Source organism: Pseudochaenichthys georgianus, chromosome 17 (genome assembly GCF_902827115.2).
Source record: "Pseudochaenichthys georgianus chromosome 17, fPseGeo1.2, whole genome shotgun sequence".
In the NCBI taxonomy this organism is placed as follows: domain Eukaryota; kingdom Metazoa; phylum Chordata; class Actinopteri; order Perciformes; family Channichthyidae; genus Pseudochaenichthys; species Pseudochaenichthys georgianus.
The window spans coordinates 28,181,279-28,198,815 of NC_047519.1; the positions used below are offsets into that span (position 1 = coordinate 28,181,279).

The 17,537-nt window shown below is 45.2% G+C and overlaps 1 protein-coding gene across 1 annotated transcript in view; it reads left to right on the top strand.

The window, feature by feature from the left end:
- The window catches only part of LOC117462927 (obscurin-like), an 83,287-nt gene that overhangs the window by 16,325 nt on the left and 49,425 nt on the right, over positions 1-17,537 (top strand). Inside the window, 21 exon segments of the mRNA XM_034105296.2 lie at positions 108-374; positions 458-570; positions 677-830; positions 918-1,079; positions 1,185-1,289; positions 2,186-2,452; positions 3,047-3,316; positions 3,436-3,702; positions 3,826-4,092; positions 4,265-4,531; positions 4,620-4,889; positions 4,966-5,235; positions 5,733-5,919; positions 5,921-5,997; positions 6,680-6,946; positions 7,067-7,333; positions 7,547-7,813; positions 9,896-10,162; positions 12,618-12,697; positions 12,699-12,885; positions 15,339-15,605. Of these exon segments, the coding sequence (XP_033961187.2) occupies positions 108-374; positions 458-570; positions 677-830; positions 918-1,079; positions 1,185-1,289; positions 2,186-2,452; positions 3,047-3,316; positions 3,436-3,702; positions 3,826-4,092; positions 4,265-4,531; positions 4,620-4,889; positions 4,966-5,235; positions 5,733-5,919; positions 5,921-5,997; positions 6,680-6,946; positions 7,067-7,333; positions 7,547-7,813; positions 9,896-10,162; positions 12,618-12,697; positions 12,699-12,885; positions 15,339-15,605 (4,545 nt within the window).

The following is a 17,537-nucleotide window of genomic DNA, read 5'->3' on the forward strand; positions in this document are numbered from 1 at the left end:
TAGAAAGACAATGTCATTCTCCAGTGTTTAGTGATATCATTCTTTATTTAAAAGCGAAGAAACCTTGAGCATGTTAAGTCTCAAACCTTTTCTCATCCTCCCTTCAGTGAAAAAGATCCAGGTAATTAAGGGCTTAACAGAAACCAAGTCACATGAGACAGAGACGGTAACTCTGGAGGTAGAGCTCAGCCAGGCTGATGTTGAGGGCTTCTGGACCAGGGATGGGGCCAAGTTAAAGTCAGGGGCCAACTGCCGTATCACAGCTTTTGGAAAGAAGCATTCCTTAACGTTGTCCAATCTCAAGAGGGAGGACGCAGGAGTGATTGCCTTCCAAGCAGAAGGAGTTCATAACTCTGGCAAACTGGTTGTCACAGGTAAGTTATTTTTGTATGTCACCCATACTGCCACAAGGGTCATTGTGTCACAACGTTTTTAATACCATTTTTTGATTTGACAGAACTTCCTGCTATGATCGCCAAGCCCATGGTAGATATCAGTGTCGCTGATAAGGAAAAGGTTACTTTTGAATGTGAAGTGTCCAAAACCAATGCAGATGTTAAATGGTTCAAGGTGAGAAGTTATTATTTAATTTACTGTCTGCTTTGGGAAATAATGAGATTTGAAAAGTGTCATGTACATACAGAATGTAACATTTTGAAAAATCATTAATCTGCAGGATGATGTTGAACTGAAACCAGGGAAGAACTTTGGCATCCATTCCTTGGGCCGAAAGCGCAGTTTGGTCATCATCAAATGCACCCCTGAAGATGCAGGCACTTACATCTGTCGCACTACTGATGATAACACCTCAGCTAAACTCACTGTTAATGGTAATTATCAGTCATGTATTGAAGCACACAAATAAGTCATGTTGCCTTATTGGGTATAGAAACCTCTTAATAATGTTTTCCCTGCAGCCCGAGAAGTTAAGATTGTTAAGAAGCTGGAGGATGTGGAAGTGATGGAGAAGGAGAACGCTGCGTTTGTCTGTGAAGTATCACATGATGAAGTCGAATGCCAGTGGTACAAAGGAAGTACCAAACTCAAAGTCGGGGACAACATCAAGATGAGACAAGAGGGTAAAGTCTCAAAAAAGTTGTACAGCTATGTATACACCTGTATTTTCATGCATATGATTTACCTGAATAATGATTATCTACACGTTGTCTTATTTCTTATTCCAGGCAAAACCTATGTACTTCTGTTTAAGTCTGTCACCATTGAAGATATGGGTGAGATTAAATTCACAGCTGACAAGGCCTCTTCAGCAGCAAAACTGAAAGTGAAAGGTAAACCAGTCCGTGTCATGTGCTGAAAACAAATATGTTGCTGCATGAATTTGCTAACCCTTATGTTGCAATGTTCAGATGAGGTTGCAAATGGATTTTTCTATTTATGACAAAAATTGTTGCAAAAAATGTAATACATCTGCACATTTGTGACCCTATTTTACTGTTAACAAATGATTAGGATAATCAAAAGTCTGCATACATTTTTTGCTAAATTCACCTCAACATTTCAACTGGTTTAGTGTGCCAATGAAAATTGTCGCACGAAAGACAGATGAAATGTTGTCTTATGATAAGCGTTAATGGAATGCATCAATCTGACAATATTGATGAGATAGAAAATCCAGTTTCAATTTGCATTTGCATTGTTATGCCTCATTGAGGCCTGATGGCAAAAGGAAACACAAATCTAGGATAGGATTATTTTCATTAGGTTTAGTCATGGCTTTCTGTCTTGGTTGATTTTAGGTTTTGGAAATGTGAGGCAAAATCTAAGAAAGATAATATTAAGACCATTATTTGCTCTCAGGTGCTCAACACGCACATGTTTCTTATTTTATATGTCAGTGTCTCTCTGTTTGCAATCAATCAGCAACTGATATATAAACAAGAATGGCTGTCACACGTTAATTCCCACTTGCAGTAGTGCCATTACAATTATTGCTATCTGCTTTAGCTTTTGCAAAAAAAGTAATGGGGCATCAAAAGCATTAATGCTCCATTACTTAGCCCCATTTGCTTTGGCTATAACACAATTCAATTATGAAGAGTGGCTTTCCTTACGTGCACCTAAGCCAGGGCTTTGGCAAAGCTTTGGAATCAATAGCCTTTCATCTTCCCTTGTAGCATTCATGATAATGATAGTTTGAATTGATTCAGTGTTATTGTTACTATAGAGCTGCCTGTCAAGTTTGTGAAGAAACTCAGGGATAAGATAGCGATGTATAAGCATCGTGGACATCTTGAATGCCAAGTGTCACGTGCCAGCGCAAAGGTGAAGTGGTTCAAGAACAAGACGGAGATCAAGCACGGCAAGAAGTACGATATCAAATGTGAAGATGTGTACCGAAAACTCACCATCAACGATGTGGCATCCGGGGACGAAGACACCTACACCTGTGACGCCACTGATGAAAAGACATCCTGTAAACTACTTGTGGAAGGTAACAAGGTTGATTGACAGCTGTCAGGTTCATCAAGTGTAGGGCATTTATATATATAAGATTCTATATTTCTGTATACTGGGTATACACATGCACATACTCAAAGTATGTATATAAGCCATCAGAGTCCTAATCAATGAGGTGTCCATCTATAGGTCTGTCTGTCTGTCTGTCTGTCTGTCTGTCTGTCTGTCTGTCTGTCTGTCTGTCTGTCTGTCTGTCTGTCTGTCTGTCTGTCTGTCCGTCCGTCCTTCTGTCTGGCTATGAATAAGTATTTTATGTATGTATAAATACAGGAGGTGACGTGGATTTAAGTATAAAACAAATGTGCACATTTCATGATTAACTTATCTCAAGGTATCATTATTTCCTGCAAGGAGCAGTAGTAGTACACACACACAATATCTTATACTATTAATTGATTTCTGACCATTTGTGCAACATTTGCCTGTAATGTAATATATAGGCCTAGGTATACTTTTGAATTTGGGTCTCAAAAAGACTAAACCATTTGTGTGTAGTCCTTTGAATTAAATCATAATTACCTTTATGTAAGGACTTCTGAACCATTCTCTTTTCCTGACGACCCTACAGAGCAGTCCATCAGCATTGTGCGGGAGCTGACATCAGTAGAAGTGACAGAACCCTTTGCAGCTGTTTTCGAAGTAGAAATCAGTATGGAACTGGTGAAACCTCCCATATGGACTCTGAATGCAGTTGCTGTGAAGGAGAGCGCCGATGTAGAAATGGAAAAAGAGGGCACAATGCACAGTCTCACTTTCAAAAAAACCAAAGCATCGATGACAGGACCTGTGCAGTTTACAGCTGGCAAGAGCAAATCTTTAGCCCAGCTCACAGTCAAAGGTAAATTTGTAGAATGACTTTTATACAGCAGTAGGCCACACTAACTTGTGTACTCTGTTTTTAGTAAATATCCAGTGTAATTGAATTGAGTCTAATCACATATTGTTCCTCACATTTAGAGCGTCCACTTGAGATTGCAGAGCCCATCAAAGATGTCAAGGGGAAAGAGAAAAGCTCAGCGATACTCACCTGTAAATTCTCTGCCTCACCCAAAGAGGTAGCTTGGTTCAAAGGCCAGGTGCCTTTGACCGCTTCAGACAAGTACAACATGAAGCAAGATGCTACAAGGGCTCAACTAACTATTCAAAGGTTGACTGAGGAAGACAGTGGAGAGTACCGCTGTCAGTCCGGACCTGCTGAGGCCAAAGGGACCCTGACTGTTGAAGGTATTGTAGTATTGACCTTTGAATAACACACAGAAGACAGCAATTGTGCCATTTTTTTGTATCTTTCAATTAAACTGTTTTGTAATTGTCCTCAACTTAAACTGTTACTTTCCCTCTGTCCAGTGCGTGAAATGAAGATCAGCAAGCACTTGGCAGACACAGAGGTTGATGAAGACAACGATGCTGTGTTCACATGTGAGATCAACTATGCTGATGAAGAGGTACAGTGGCTTCTGAATGACAAGGTGCTCTTCACCAATGAAGTCAACACCATCGCTCATGATGGCAAGGTCCACAAGCTCACACTGAAGAACTTGGCACTTCAGGACGGGGGGACTATCAGCTTTCAGGTCCGCAAGGTGAAGGAGTCAGTGACACTTAAGGTTAAAGGTAAGAACTCGCTGGCAATGAACTACTGTATAAATATCCGGTTAAAGAGGGGAATCAAAATCAAACCATACCTTGAGATTGTATCGGCATCTGCTTTGAGAATCAATTCTGATTATGGTGTCAGAACATTGTACATGTCACTCATTATTTATATTCTCAATTGTCCCTCCAGAGAAGCGTGCAGTGTTCTTCAAGTCTCTGGATGATGTCATTGGAGAGGAAAAGGGAATGATAACTCTGGCGTGTGAGGCGTCCAAGCCCAGGGTTTCTCCTGTATGGAGAAAAGAAGTTAAAGTCCTAAAGGCTGGATCAAAGTATGAGCTCCTTCACACAGGCAAGTCTTTGGGGCTGATCATCAAGGACGTCACCAAAGAAGATGCTGGAGAGTACAGTTGTGATCTAGGAACTGAGGTTTCTAAAGCAAAGGTCACTGTAAGAGGTTGGTACTGTTATTGAGATGTTTTACAGTTTCATTCATATAGTGTAGTTTGTTTTCTTCACGCTTATGCTCTTTTCCCCAAATGTAGAGATTGCCATTGGAATTACCAAATGGCTGAAGTCGGCTGGGGTGAATGAGGGAGACACATGTAACTTTGAGTGCATCTTATCTCGTGAGAGCACAGACGAGTGTTCCTGGACTCTTAATGGAAACACTATCACAGATGGTGGTCGCTTCAAGGTCACCAGTAAAGGACGCAAGTACATGCTGACCATCAAGGATGTGACTCCTGCTGACGCTGGAGAGGTGATCTTGAACATTAAAGACCTTAACTCCAAAACAACATTAAAAGTTGAAGGTAAGCTACATATTTAAGAGGCCTAGACAAATGAACAAAGGTATTAAGTAAGGAAATTAAACATCCAATTTTGCAGGCAAGGCTTCATCCGTGTCTAAAGGACTACAGAGTGTTAGTGCTGTCCAAGGAGAAGATGCTGTATTTACCTGTGAGGTAGCAAAAGCTAGTTTCACTGTAAACTGGTCCATGGAAGGCAAAGCCATCAAAAAGAGCCAGAAGTATGACATCAGCCAAGAGGAAAAGGTCATGAAGCTGACGATCCATAACGTCTCAGCTCAAGACTCCGGAGAGTACAGTTGTGAAGTTGTTGGAGGTGCAACCACTAAAGCCAAGCTGGAAATCAAGGGTAAGACTCGTAATCTTTGACAATGTTAGAGCATTTAAGAGACAACACTAAGACACACAGAGGCTAATGCATTTAAATTACAAAATATAGTATAACTGTAATTGCGGCAATGGAACAAGTTTCATTGTATATGTGCCACAAGCATGTAAAATACAGAGTTTATTTTGCTGGATGATAAAAACAACTAATGGCAGGACATCGTAGGAAAACTGTGTGACTCAACATTCTAGCTTCCACTCAATATCAAACTTAACACCTTAACTGCAGTACAGTACTCTCTTAAAGTAACATTACACAGGTACAAACAATTAATTAAAGTAAGTTATGGACCTAAATTATTAAACTTACCTATGGAAAACCATAAGAAAGATAACAAGAATACCCTTGCCTTAATACAAGTGTAGATCTGAGATAATCTTTTTTTCTGAAACAACAGATTAATCCTTCACATTTCTACTGTGCTCGACATTCAAAATAAGCACTTTCTTTTTGTACAGAGCAAATTCATAAATTCACTAAAGAGCTGAAGGACAGCCAAGCTGAGGAGAAGAGCAACATGACCTTGCAATGTGAGACTGCACAAACCCCATCCACTGTGGTATGGCTTAAAGGTCACACAGAGCTCAAGGCTGGAGGTCGATATGAGATGTCCCAGAAAGGAGGGGTCCTAACTCTGACCATCAACACTGGAGGAGAAAGACACCGATATCTACACGTGTGACGTGGGCACGGCGAAGATCATGGCAAAGGTGACAGTCAATGGTAAGTACCTATGTTTGTCTGTACACACGTTTCAGGTAAGTTGTTGTCTTGCAGAGATGGTTATTTGTATGAATGATGTGTTATCTGCCTTGAGAATTTTATTGACTGTTTTTTTTGGCCAAAGAGATAAATGCAATGTTGACGTTACTCACAGTATGGCCTTGCTCTGATGTTTAAAATGCCAATTGGTTATAGAGAAAAAACCAAGGAAGGGTGAAAATAGTTTTGAAAGGAAATCTTCTACATGTCTTTGCTTTGTCAGTTCTACTGATCGGTATTTTGCATTGTGATGGAATTGATTAAAAGATGCTGTGCTTTCATGTTTGCATTATGTTGTTTCCTTTGACTTGGTGTTTATATGATTGACAGACTGTTTGTACATCCACAAATTGTGAACGACATCCACCAGCATGTGCAAATGTTTCAAATCGACCTGAAACCAAATGCATTGTCTTGTTATGCAAGGGCTACAAACTGCATAGAGGAATGTTTCCCGTGTTTGGCATTTTTTGTGTATTTAAAAATGCAATGAGATTGTTTTTGGGAAAGGAGCATCATCCGTACTGGTGGAATGATTCCAACATCATTTTCACCTCTAATCATTTTCCATCATCAATCACTCAACCCAACACAATTCACCCTCCTGTTTTATACAAGCAAGTCATTGTTCATTTTATTCTAGCCCTGCCTGCCCATTTTAAAGAGAAGCTCAACAACCAGAGGAGAAAGGAAGGGGAGTCGGTGAAAATCTGCTGCAAACTATCGAAGCATGCTGATGGCGTTCAGTGGAAGAAAGGCTCTGAAATTCTCAAAGCTGGAGAGAAGTATGAGATGAAGATGGAGGAGACTTCTTGTGAACTTCAGATTAAGAATTTGGAGGTTGAAGATGGTGGAGAGTACTCTTGCTTCTGCGGGGACCAGAAGACATCTGCAACTGTGAAAGTCACTGGTATGGATTTTTAGAAAAATGAAATATTTACCAAAGCAGATCCACTTTGGCCTTGCTTGTGTTTTGTTTAAATATTTGTTCGACTATTTCACCGGAAGTTATAAAAAATTGGTTGTACAGCGCTGCCGCCGACCTTCAAACAGAAGCTGGAGAGCCAGGAGGCTGAGGAGGGGGCTAGTGTTACTCTGCGTTGTGAGCTCTCCAAACCTGGAGTCCCCGTTGAGTGGAAGAAGGGAACAAAGGTCCTGAAGTCTGGAGAAAAGTACCAGATGAAGCAGGAGGCCTCTGTGAACGAGCTCCTCATCAACAAAGTGCTGCCAGAGGACAGTGGAGACTACAGCTGTGTGTGTGGAGACCTGAAGACCACAGCCAGTCTCAACATTAAGGGTAGGAAGAGGATTTTTAAAGTGTCAGTTTGAGTAATATTTTCGTTGGTTAAAATAACACTTATGTTTACATGGTCAGGCATATCAGTTTTTGAGTCTGAATGTCATTGTGCGTTGCAACTTGCCCGTCTTTGTGTTCTTTGTTCTGTGTTTGTTTTATATTGTTATATTTGATGTTATGCCACTGACTGCTAACCAACTAATTGATGCTCAGCCCAACCAGTGACCTTCAAACAGAAGCTGGAGAGCCAGGAGGCTGAGGAGGGGGCTAGTGTTACTCTGCGTTGTGAGCTCTCCAAACCTGGAGTCCCTGTTGAGTGGAAGAAGGGAACAAAGGTCCTGAAGTCTGGAGAAAAGTACCAGATGAAGCAGGAGGCCTCTGTGAACGAGCTCCTCATCACCAAAGTGCTGCCAGAGGACAGTGGAGACTACAGCTGTGTGTGTGGAGACCTGAAGACCACAGCCAGTCTCAACATTAAGGGTAGGAAGAGGATTTTTAAAGTGTCAGTTAGAGTAATATTTTCGTTGGTTAAAATAACACTTATGTTTACATGGTCAGACATATCAGTTCTCATTCATAACACTCCGTTTGATGTCTCACTATGGGATGCGCCTCATCGCGGAGCAAACAGAAGCATCAATCTCATTACGCCAATCCTGATTGGCTGGTGATCTTGAGGGTCACGTTGCCTCGCTTTTTCGCCGAACTGAATTGTGGGTAGCAGAGCGGTCCGTCTCCGCCGGAGACGCCGGAGTAGCCAGCGCCAGCCAATCAAATCCCGTTTCGGAAAATCTGACAGCTCAAGCCGTAGCCAATCAAACCGCGTCTAAGCTGGGAGAGATATCCCGCCGTTCATTTCTATATTTCAAAAAAAGTTGGAGGAGAAACTAACTATCGCCGTAGCAAATCACCCGGTTTTGTATGACCAGATCCTCTTCACCTACCGGGATACAAACCGGAGGAACCAGGCATAGAGGGAGGTGGCAGAGACAGTGGGTGAAACTGGTAGGTTTTCACCTGTTTGGGGAGTTTATATTGCTCCCATAAAATCCCCGGGGTTTTTTGCTTTGTATGTCGGGGGCGGGAGATTCATGTGATTGGTTGTTGGTCGTGTTGCTTGAATAAAATCCCCAAGCTCCAGACACGCCCAGCTCCAAGCTTTTTTTGAAGCTGTAGTGTGGACGCTCCGTAAGGAGCATACAGCAGGAGATACTCACGACATCTGCCTGGGCTTCTCAAAACAGTTATACTTTATCTGTTTTCACAAGCCCAGAGAGAGTCAACCCATATTCTGGAGAGAGAGGTCCCTCTCTCTCCTAGAAAGAAGGGTTTTATCTATAATGCCCGCCGAGCAGAATCAGATTACGCAGACAAATGTCCTCGTAAAGCACCCGCTCAACATGGGTCTCATAATAAAGCTAAAACCCCACGCGCCACTGCGTGCGGAGAGTATTGGTTACTATGTAATGCGTAGTGGCACTACACCCGACTTTTCTAGTGCGGGACGCGCCTACGGGTGCTGTCCTTTCACGGAAGGTGGTCACCACGGACGCATGTCAGACAGGCTGATAGGGTATTTAAGAAGGTCGCCCGGTGAGAGGTCTCTAGAGCAGAGACCTCCAGCGGGCACACGTAAACTACCCGGAGCTTTTAGCGGTGTTCCCCACCCTAAAACGCTTCCTGCCTTCTCTCAGAGGACTTCATGTCCCCGTGAGGACAGACAACACGATATCGTGTATGAACCGCCAGGGGAGATTGCGTTGTCTCCAGTCACACACACTGGCACACAAACTGATCCCTTGGAGCGGCAGACGTCTCCTCTCTCTGAGAGCGACACAGGTACCGGGAGTTATGCACCTCGGGACAGAACCACTGTCCAGAGGTGCACCACTCTATGCAGACTGGACTCCACATCCAAGGATCGTGAGTCCTCTGTGGGTGCGTTACGGCGGAGCCGCGTTAAATCTGTTCGCATAAAGACAAAATGCTCAATGACAGCTGTTCTCTTTAATGCACGATTTAAACGCACTGTTAGGCGGGGACGCACTCGTACACGATTGACCTCCGGGTCCTCTGTACGCGTTTCCCCCCCTGGCTCTGTTACCCCCAACTCTGGCCAGACTGAAGGAGCAACGCCACACACTTACTCTGATGTTTCCGCCCTAGCCCGCAACGTACGGGCTGGCGGAGATATATCAGCTGTTGTGCGGGCAGCCATGGCAGCTCCCACCACGCAGGGACAGATTGTCTCAGGCGGGGGGGGCGCATGGGTTGTGGCGCAAGCTACTTATAGGGGGTGATTTCCCCTGACGTCAAGATCACCAGCCAATCAGGATTGGCGTAATGAGATTAATGCTTCTGTTTGCTCCGCGATGAGGCGCATCCCATAGTGAGACATCTCACTTCATGTTACTCTGAGAACTGGGGTTACGTACGTTTTTGAGTCTGAATGTCATTGTGCGTTGCAACTTGTCCGTCTTTGTGTTCTTTGTTCTGTGTTTGTTTTATATTGTTATATTTGTTGTTATGCCACTGACTGCTAACCAACTAATTGATGCTCAGCCCAACCAGTGACCTTCAAACAGAAGCTGGAGAGCCAGGAGGCTGAGGAGGGGGCTAGTGTTACTCTGCGTTGTGAGCTCTCCAAACCTGGAGTCCCCGTTGAGTGGAAGAAGGGAACAAAGGTCCTGAAGTCTGGAGAAAAGTACCAGATGAAGCAGGAGGCCTCTGTGAACGAGCTCCTCATCACCAAAGTGCTGCCAGAGGACAGTGGAGACTACAGCTGTGTGTGTGGAGACCTGAAGACCACAGCCAGTCTCAACATTAAGGGTAGGAAGAGGATTTTTAAAGTGTCAGTTTGAGTAATATTTTCGTTGGTTAAAATAACACTTATGTTTACATGGTCAGACATATCAGTTCTCATTCATAACACTCCGTTTGATGTCTCACTATGGGATGCGCCTCATCGCGGAGCAAACAGAAGCATCAATCTCATTACGCCAATCCTGATTGGCTGGTGATCTTGACGTCAGCGTAAGGGGCAATCATGCTGAGTGATTCCTCTGTCATAAAACATTTGCCGCTTCAGGCCAAGGGCGCAGCTCAAAAAAATGAAAAGAAAATCAATAAAACCAATAAACGGTCCGCCAATTCTTCCTCTTTTGAGAGCAGCTACGGCATCTCTCAAAAGGCGGATTATTGACGGGTCTGTGAAGGCACCACCGCCACGCGCACGCGCAGTGCCGGCTGGGGCTTTAAGGGCACCACCGTCACGCGCATGCGCAGTGCCGGCTGGAGCCGTAAGCGTGACATCTCAGCTGGCTCTAACGGCCCGTCCACACTACAGCGTCGACAGCGTCGGAAGCGTCGACAACTCCAATCTGCCCATTCACTTTGAATGGGGTCACGTTGCCTCGCTTTTTCGCCGAACTGAATTGTGGGTAGCAGAGCGGTCCGTCTCCGCCGGAGACGCCGGAGTAGCCAGCGCCAGCCAATCAAATCCCGTTTCGGAAAATCTGACAGCTCAAGCCGTAGCCAATCAAACCGCGTCTAAGCTGGGAGAGATATCCCGCCGTTCATTTCTATATTTCAAAAAAAGTTGGAGGAGAAACTAACTATCGCCGTAGCAAATCACCCGGTTTTGTATGACCAGATCCTCTTCACCTACCGGGATACAAACCGGAGGAACCAGGCATAGAGGGAGGTGGCAGAGACAGTGGGTGAAACTGGTAGGTTTTCACCTGTTTGGGGAGTTTATATTGCTCCCATAAAATCCCCGGGGTTTTTTGCTTTGTATGTCGGGGGCGGGAGATTCATGTGATTGGTTGTTGGTCGTGTTGCTTGAATAAAATCCCCAAGCTCCAGACACGCCCAGCTCCAAGCTTTTTTTGAAGCTGTAGTGTGGACGCTCCGTAAGGAGCATACAGCAGGAGATACTCACGACATCTGCCTGGGCTTCTCAAAACAGTTATACTTTATCTGTTTTCACAAGCCCAGAGAGAGTCAACCCATATTCTGGAGAGAGAGGCCCTCTCTCTCCTAGAAAGAAGGGTTTTATCTATAATGCCCGCCGAGCAGAATCAGATTACGCAGACAAATGTCCTCGTAAAGCACCCGCTCAACATGGGTCTCATAATAAAGCTAAACCCCACGCGCCACTGCGTGCGGAGAGTATTGGTTACTATGTAATGCGTAGTGGCACTACACCCGACTTTTCTAGTGCGGGACGCGCCTACGGGTGCTGTCCTTTCACGGAAGGTGGTCACCACGGACGCATGTCAGACAGGCTGATAGGGTATTTAAGAAGGTCGCCCGGTGAGAGGTCTCTAGAGCAGAGACCTCCAGCGGGCACACGTAAACTACCCGGAGCTTTTAGCGGTGTTCCCCACCCTAAAACGCTTCCTGCCTTCTCTCAGAGGACTTCATGTCCCCGTGAGGACAGACAACACGATATCGTGTATGAACCGCCAGGGGAGATTGCGTTGTCTCCAGTCACACACACTGGCACACAAACTGATCCCTTGGAGCGGCAGACGTCTCCTCTCTCTGAGAGCGACACAGGTACCGGGAGTTATGCACCTCGGGACAGAACCACTGTCCAGAGGTGCACCACTCTATGCAGACTGGACTCCACATCCAAGGATCGTGAGTCCTCTGTGGGTGCGTTACAGCGGAGCCGCGTTAAATCTGTTCGCATAAAGACAAAATGCTCAATGACAGCTGTTCTCTTTAATGCACGATTTAAACGCACTGTTAGGCGGGGACGCACTCGTACACGATTGACCTCCGGGTCCTCTGTACACGTTTCCCCCCCTGGCTCTGTTACCCCCAACTCTGGCCAGACTGAAGGAGCAACGCCACACACTTACTCTGATGTTTCCGCCCTAGCCCGCAACGTACGGGCTGGCGGAGATATATCAGCTGTTGTGCGGGCAGCCATGGCAGCTCCCACCACGCAGGGACAGATTGTCTCAGGCGGGGGGGGGCGCATGGGTTGTGGCGCAAGCTACTTATAGGGGGTGATTTCCCCTGACGTCAAGATCACCAGCCAATCAGGATTGGCGTAATGAGATTAATGCTTCTGTTTGCTCCGCGATGAAGCACATCCCATAGTGAGACATCTCACTTCATGTTACTCTGAGAACTGGGGTTACGTACGTTTTTGAGTCTGAATGTCATTGTGCGTTGCAACTTGTCCGTCTTTGTGTTCTTTGTTCTGTGTTTGTTTTATATTGTTATATTTGTTGTTATGCCACTGACTGCTAACCAACTAATTGATGCTCAGCCCAACCAGTGACCTTCAAACAGAAGCTGGAGAGCCAGGAGGCTGAGGAGGGGGCTAGTGTTACTCTGCGTTGTGAGCTCTCCAAACCTGGAGTCCCCTGTTGAGTGGAAGAAGGGAACAAAGGTCCTGAAGTCTGGAGAAAAGTACCAGATGAAGCAGGAGGCCTCTGTGAACGAGCTCCTCATCACCAAAGTGCTGCCAGAGGACAGTGGAGACTACAGCTGTGTGTGTGGAGACCTGAAGACCACAGCCAGTCTCAACATTAAGGGTAGGAAGAGGATTTTTAAAGTGTCAGTTTGAGTAATATTTTCGTTGGTTAAAATAACACTTATGTTTACATGGTCAGACATATCAGTTCTCATTCATAACACTCCGTTTGATGTCTCACTATGGGATGCGCCTCATCGCGGAGCAAACAGAAGCATCAATCTCATTACGCCAATCCTGATTGGCTGGTGATCTTGACGTCAGCGTAAGGGGCAATCATGCTGAGTGATTCCTCTGTCATAAAACATTTGCCGCTTCAGGCCAAGGGCGCAGCTCAAAAAAATGAAAAGAAAATCAATAAAACCAATAAACGGCCCGCCAATTCTTCCTCTTTTGAGAGCAGCTACGGCATCTCTCAAAAGGCGGATTATTGACGGGTCTGTGAAGGCACCACCGCCACGCGCACGCGCAATGCCGGCTGGGGCTTTAAGGGCACCACCGTCACGCGCATGCGCAGTGCCGGCTGGAGCCGTAAGCGTGACATCTCAGCTGGCTCTAATGGCCCGTCCACACTACAGCGTCGACAGCGTCGGAAGCGTCGACAACTCCAATCTGCCCATTCACTTTGAATGGGGTCACGTTGCCTCGCTTTTTCGCCGAACTGAATTGTGGGTAGCAGAGCGGTCCGTCTCCGCCGGAGACGCTGGAGTAGCCAGCGCCAGCCAATCAAATCCCGTTTCGGAAAATCTGACAGCTCAAGCCGTAGCCAATCAAACCGCGTCTAAGCTGGGAGAGATATCCCGCCGTTCATTTCTATATTTCAAAAAAGTTGGAGGAGAAACTAACTATCGCCGTAGCAAATCACCCGGTTTTGTATGACCAGATCCTCTTCACCTACCGGGATACAAACCGGAGGAACCAGGCATAGAGGGAGGTGGCAGAGACAGTGGGTGAAACTGGTAGGTTTTCACCTGTTTGGGGAGTTTATATTGCTCCCATAAAATCCCCGGGGTTTTTTGCTTTGTATGTCGGGGGCGGGAGATTCATGTGATTGGTTGTTGGTCGTGTTGCTTGAATAAAATCCCCAAGCTCCAGACACGCCCAGCTCCAAGCTTTTTTTGAAGCTGTAGTGTGGACGCTCCGTAAGGAGCATACAGCAGGAGATACTCACGACATCTGCCTGGGCTTCTCAAAACAGTTACACTTTATCTGTTTTCACAAGCCCAGAGAGAGTCAACCCATATTCTGGAGAGAGAGGCCCTCTCTCTCCTAGAAAGAAGGGTTTTATCTATAATGCCCGCCGAGCAGAGTCAGATTACGCAGACAAATGTCCTCGTAAAGCACCCGCTCAACATGGGTCTCATAATAAAGCTAAACCCCACGCGCCACGGCGTGCGGAGAGTATTGGTTACTATGTAATGCGTAGTGGCACTACACCCGACTTTTCTAGTGCGGGACGCGCCTACGGGTGCTGTCCTTTCACGGAAGGTGGTCACCACGGACGCATGTCAGACAGGCTGATAGGGTATTTAAGAAGGTCGCCCGGTGAGAGGTCTCTAGAGCAGAGACCTCCAGCGGGCACACGTAAACTACCCGGAGCTTTTAGCGGTGTTCCCCATCCTAAAACGCTTCCTGCCTTCTCTCAGAGGACTTCATGTCCCCGTGAGGACAGACAACACGATATCGTGTATGAACCGCCAGGGGAGATTGCGTTGTCTCCAGTCACACACACTGGCACACAAACTGATCCCTTGGAGCGGCATACGTCTCCTCTCTCTGAGAGCGACACAGGTACCGGGAGTTATGCACCTCGGGACAGAACCACTGTCCAGAGGTGCACCACTCTATGCAGACTGGACTCCTCATCCAAGGATCGTGAGTCCTCTGTGGGTGCGTTACGGCGGAGCCGCGTTAAATCTGTTCGCATAAAGACAAAATGCTCAATGACAGCTGTTCTCTTTAATGCACGATTTAAACGCACTGTTAGGCGGGGACGCACACGTACACGATTGACCTCCGGGTCCTCTGTACGCGTTTCCACTCCTGGCTCTGTTACCCCCAACTCTGGCCAGACTGAAGGAGCAACGCCACACACTTACTCTGATATTTCCGCCCTAGCCCGCAACGTACGGGCTGGCGGAGATATATCAGCTGTTGTGCGGGCAGCCATGGCAGCTCCCACCACGCAGGGACAGATTGTCTCAGGCAGGGGGGGCGCATGGGTTGTGGCGCAAGCTACTTATAGGGGGTGATTTCCCCTGACGTCAAGATCACCAGCCAATCAGGATTGGCGTAATGAGATTGATGCTTCTGTTTGCTCCGCGATGAGGCGCATCCCATAGTGAGACATCTCACTTCATGTTACTCTGAGAACTGGGGTTACGTACGTTTTTGAGTCTGAATGTCATTGTGCGTTGCAACTTGTCCGTCGTTGTGTTCTTTGTTCTGTGTTTGTTTTGTATTGTTATATTTGATGTTATGCCACTGACTGCTAACCAACTAATTGATGCTCAGCCCAACCAGTGACCTTCAAACAGAAGCTGGAGAGCCAGGAGGCTGAGGAGGGGGCTAGTGTTACTCTGCGTTGTGAGCTCTCCAAACCTGGAGTCCCTGTTGAGTGGAAGAAGGGAACAAAGGTCCTGAAGTCTGGAGAAAAGTACCAGATGAAGCAGGAGGCCTCTGTGAACGAGCTCCTCATCACCAAAGTGCTGCCAGAGGACAGTGGAGACTACAGCTGTGTGTGTGGAGACCTGAAGACCACAGCCAGTCTCAAGATCAATGGTAGGAGGATCAGGGATTTCTTGGGTGATATTCACTACAATTAGATGTACTTTTCAAATGTATTAACTACTTTAAACATTGATTTGGATTAGAGAAAAGATTTGTGTTACACTTTTGTTTTGTCTTGATAGAAGCACTTGAAGATTAATTTTAAGATAACATTTCTGTTGCTTTTTATACTTTGTTGTTCTTTTCTGTTTCTGTTTGCTGGCTCACAAAATGTCAGCATATTTGTGGATGTCGTACATCAGATGTTGTCTTTTCCGTTGCATGTGGTGGATGAATAGATGGATGACTGTGCCTTGATCCCTTTTTGTGCTCCTCGCTGTGATACTTTGAGTTTTCATCTTCTCTTCAAAATGTGTTTGAGATTACAAAACAAACAATGAACGAAGCAGCCAAAACTGACTACCATCAGAACACGTCAGTCTGTTTTTGTTATCAATGATGGGAGTGTTAAGGATTCATAATGCATGTCTGCTGGTCTGTGAACTGTTCTTGTTTATTTCCGCCAACAGATCGGTTTGTTCATGCAGTGTTGTAGCTATCAACTGTGTTTTATTTATCATGCTTGTTCCAAAACATTTTTTGAATTTCAGTTGATGTTTTATTTTATTTTAATCATAATGGCAAAATACTTAAAACGATCAGGCATGTTACAGCATTCTAAGATCAGATTGTTTCCTCTCAGCTCTGAAGCTTGCAGCTCCTCCTTCAGCTTCTAAACCAGAATCTAAGAGTCAGGAGTCCAAAGAAACAATCGAAGGTATGGATGGAGGACGGCAATTTGTTGTCTTGTCTTCTGGCTTATGTGCTCTGTCGATTTTGATAGTGGTCTTTGTGTCGCCAAGTGCAGCTTGCCCTTAAATCTGGCCAATACCCTTAGGCCTATATAGGTTATGATACATGTATTCCTCCAATATTTTGACTTTTTAGTTTACCCGTTTTTAGGCTGCAGTTTGTGTGCCTCTGGTGTGTCCAATGCACCCCTGGAGTTATGGTTATGTGTTTGCAATGTTTGTGTGGGTCTTTTCCCTCATTGTTGGATTGCAGTATATGTACGAAATGAAGGCTGTGTGTGCTAATTGTGCTGATAGCACAGTGATGCTTTGGGAATCATACCTATTGTTGGCTTTTTGATTATGCATTAGTTACCTGTGTCTGGCATAATTCTTTGCCCTCTGACGGTCTTTGAGTTTATGGCAGTTATAGAGGCTGGGCTCAGGTCTTTATATTAAATGATGTAGGTAAGGCATTGTCACTGGTTGGTGACATTACATTCATGCATGATGTCCATATGATATTTTTATTTCAGCAAAAGCCCCTGAAGCTCCCTCCAAAGTTGCTCAAGATGAGCACAAGAAGCAAGAGATAAATGAGACAGTAGAAGGTAATTCTCTGAAGATTCTTGGCTTTGCTTGGTTATTTAACCCATGTCCATTTGTCAATCATCAGTCCAATGAATTGCTTTGTTATGCCAAAATTGAGAAAAACAAATGACTATTTATTCAGTTCTTAAAACGGTCACATCTTGTGTTGGCTGCTGACTGGTGTTATCTGATAGAAAGTTGTTGGGTCATGAATTGACTTACATTGTGTTTTGTTTTGCTTCATGGAATTGCTTTAAGGTTTAATATATTACACATGTTTATATTTCCAAGCTAACCTGTGCTATTTATTCAGCCTGCTAAATGTGGCTTTTTTATAAACTTGGTAAATGTCATTTTTTAAGCTTGTATACACAAAAAAGATCAATCTCAGCATCTATGGATATCTGTGGTGCCTCGTTGACTTTGTTGCATGGAGACTGACTTTGTTTTCAGCTGTTATTACATGTCACTAGTGCTATCATAAGGCACTTGTGGGTCTGATGCATTATTCAATTTATAGCTGTGACACTGCCAACTACTGGACAGACGCCTCCACAGCGGC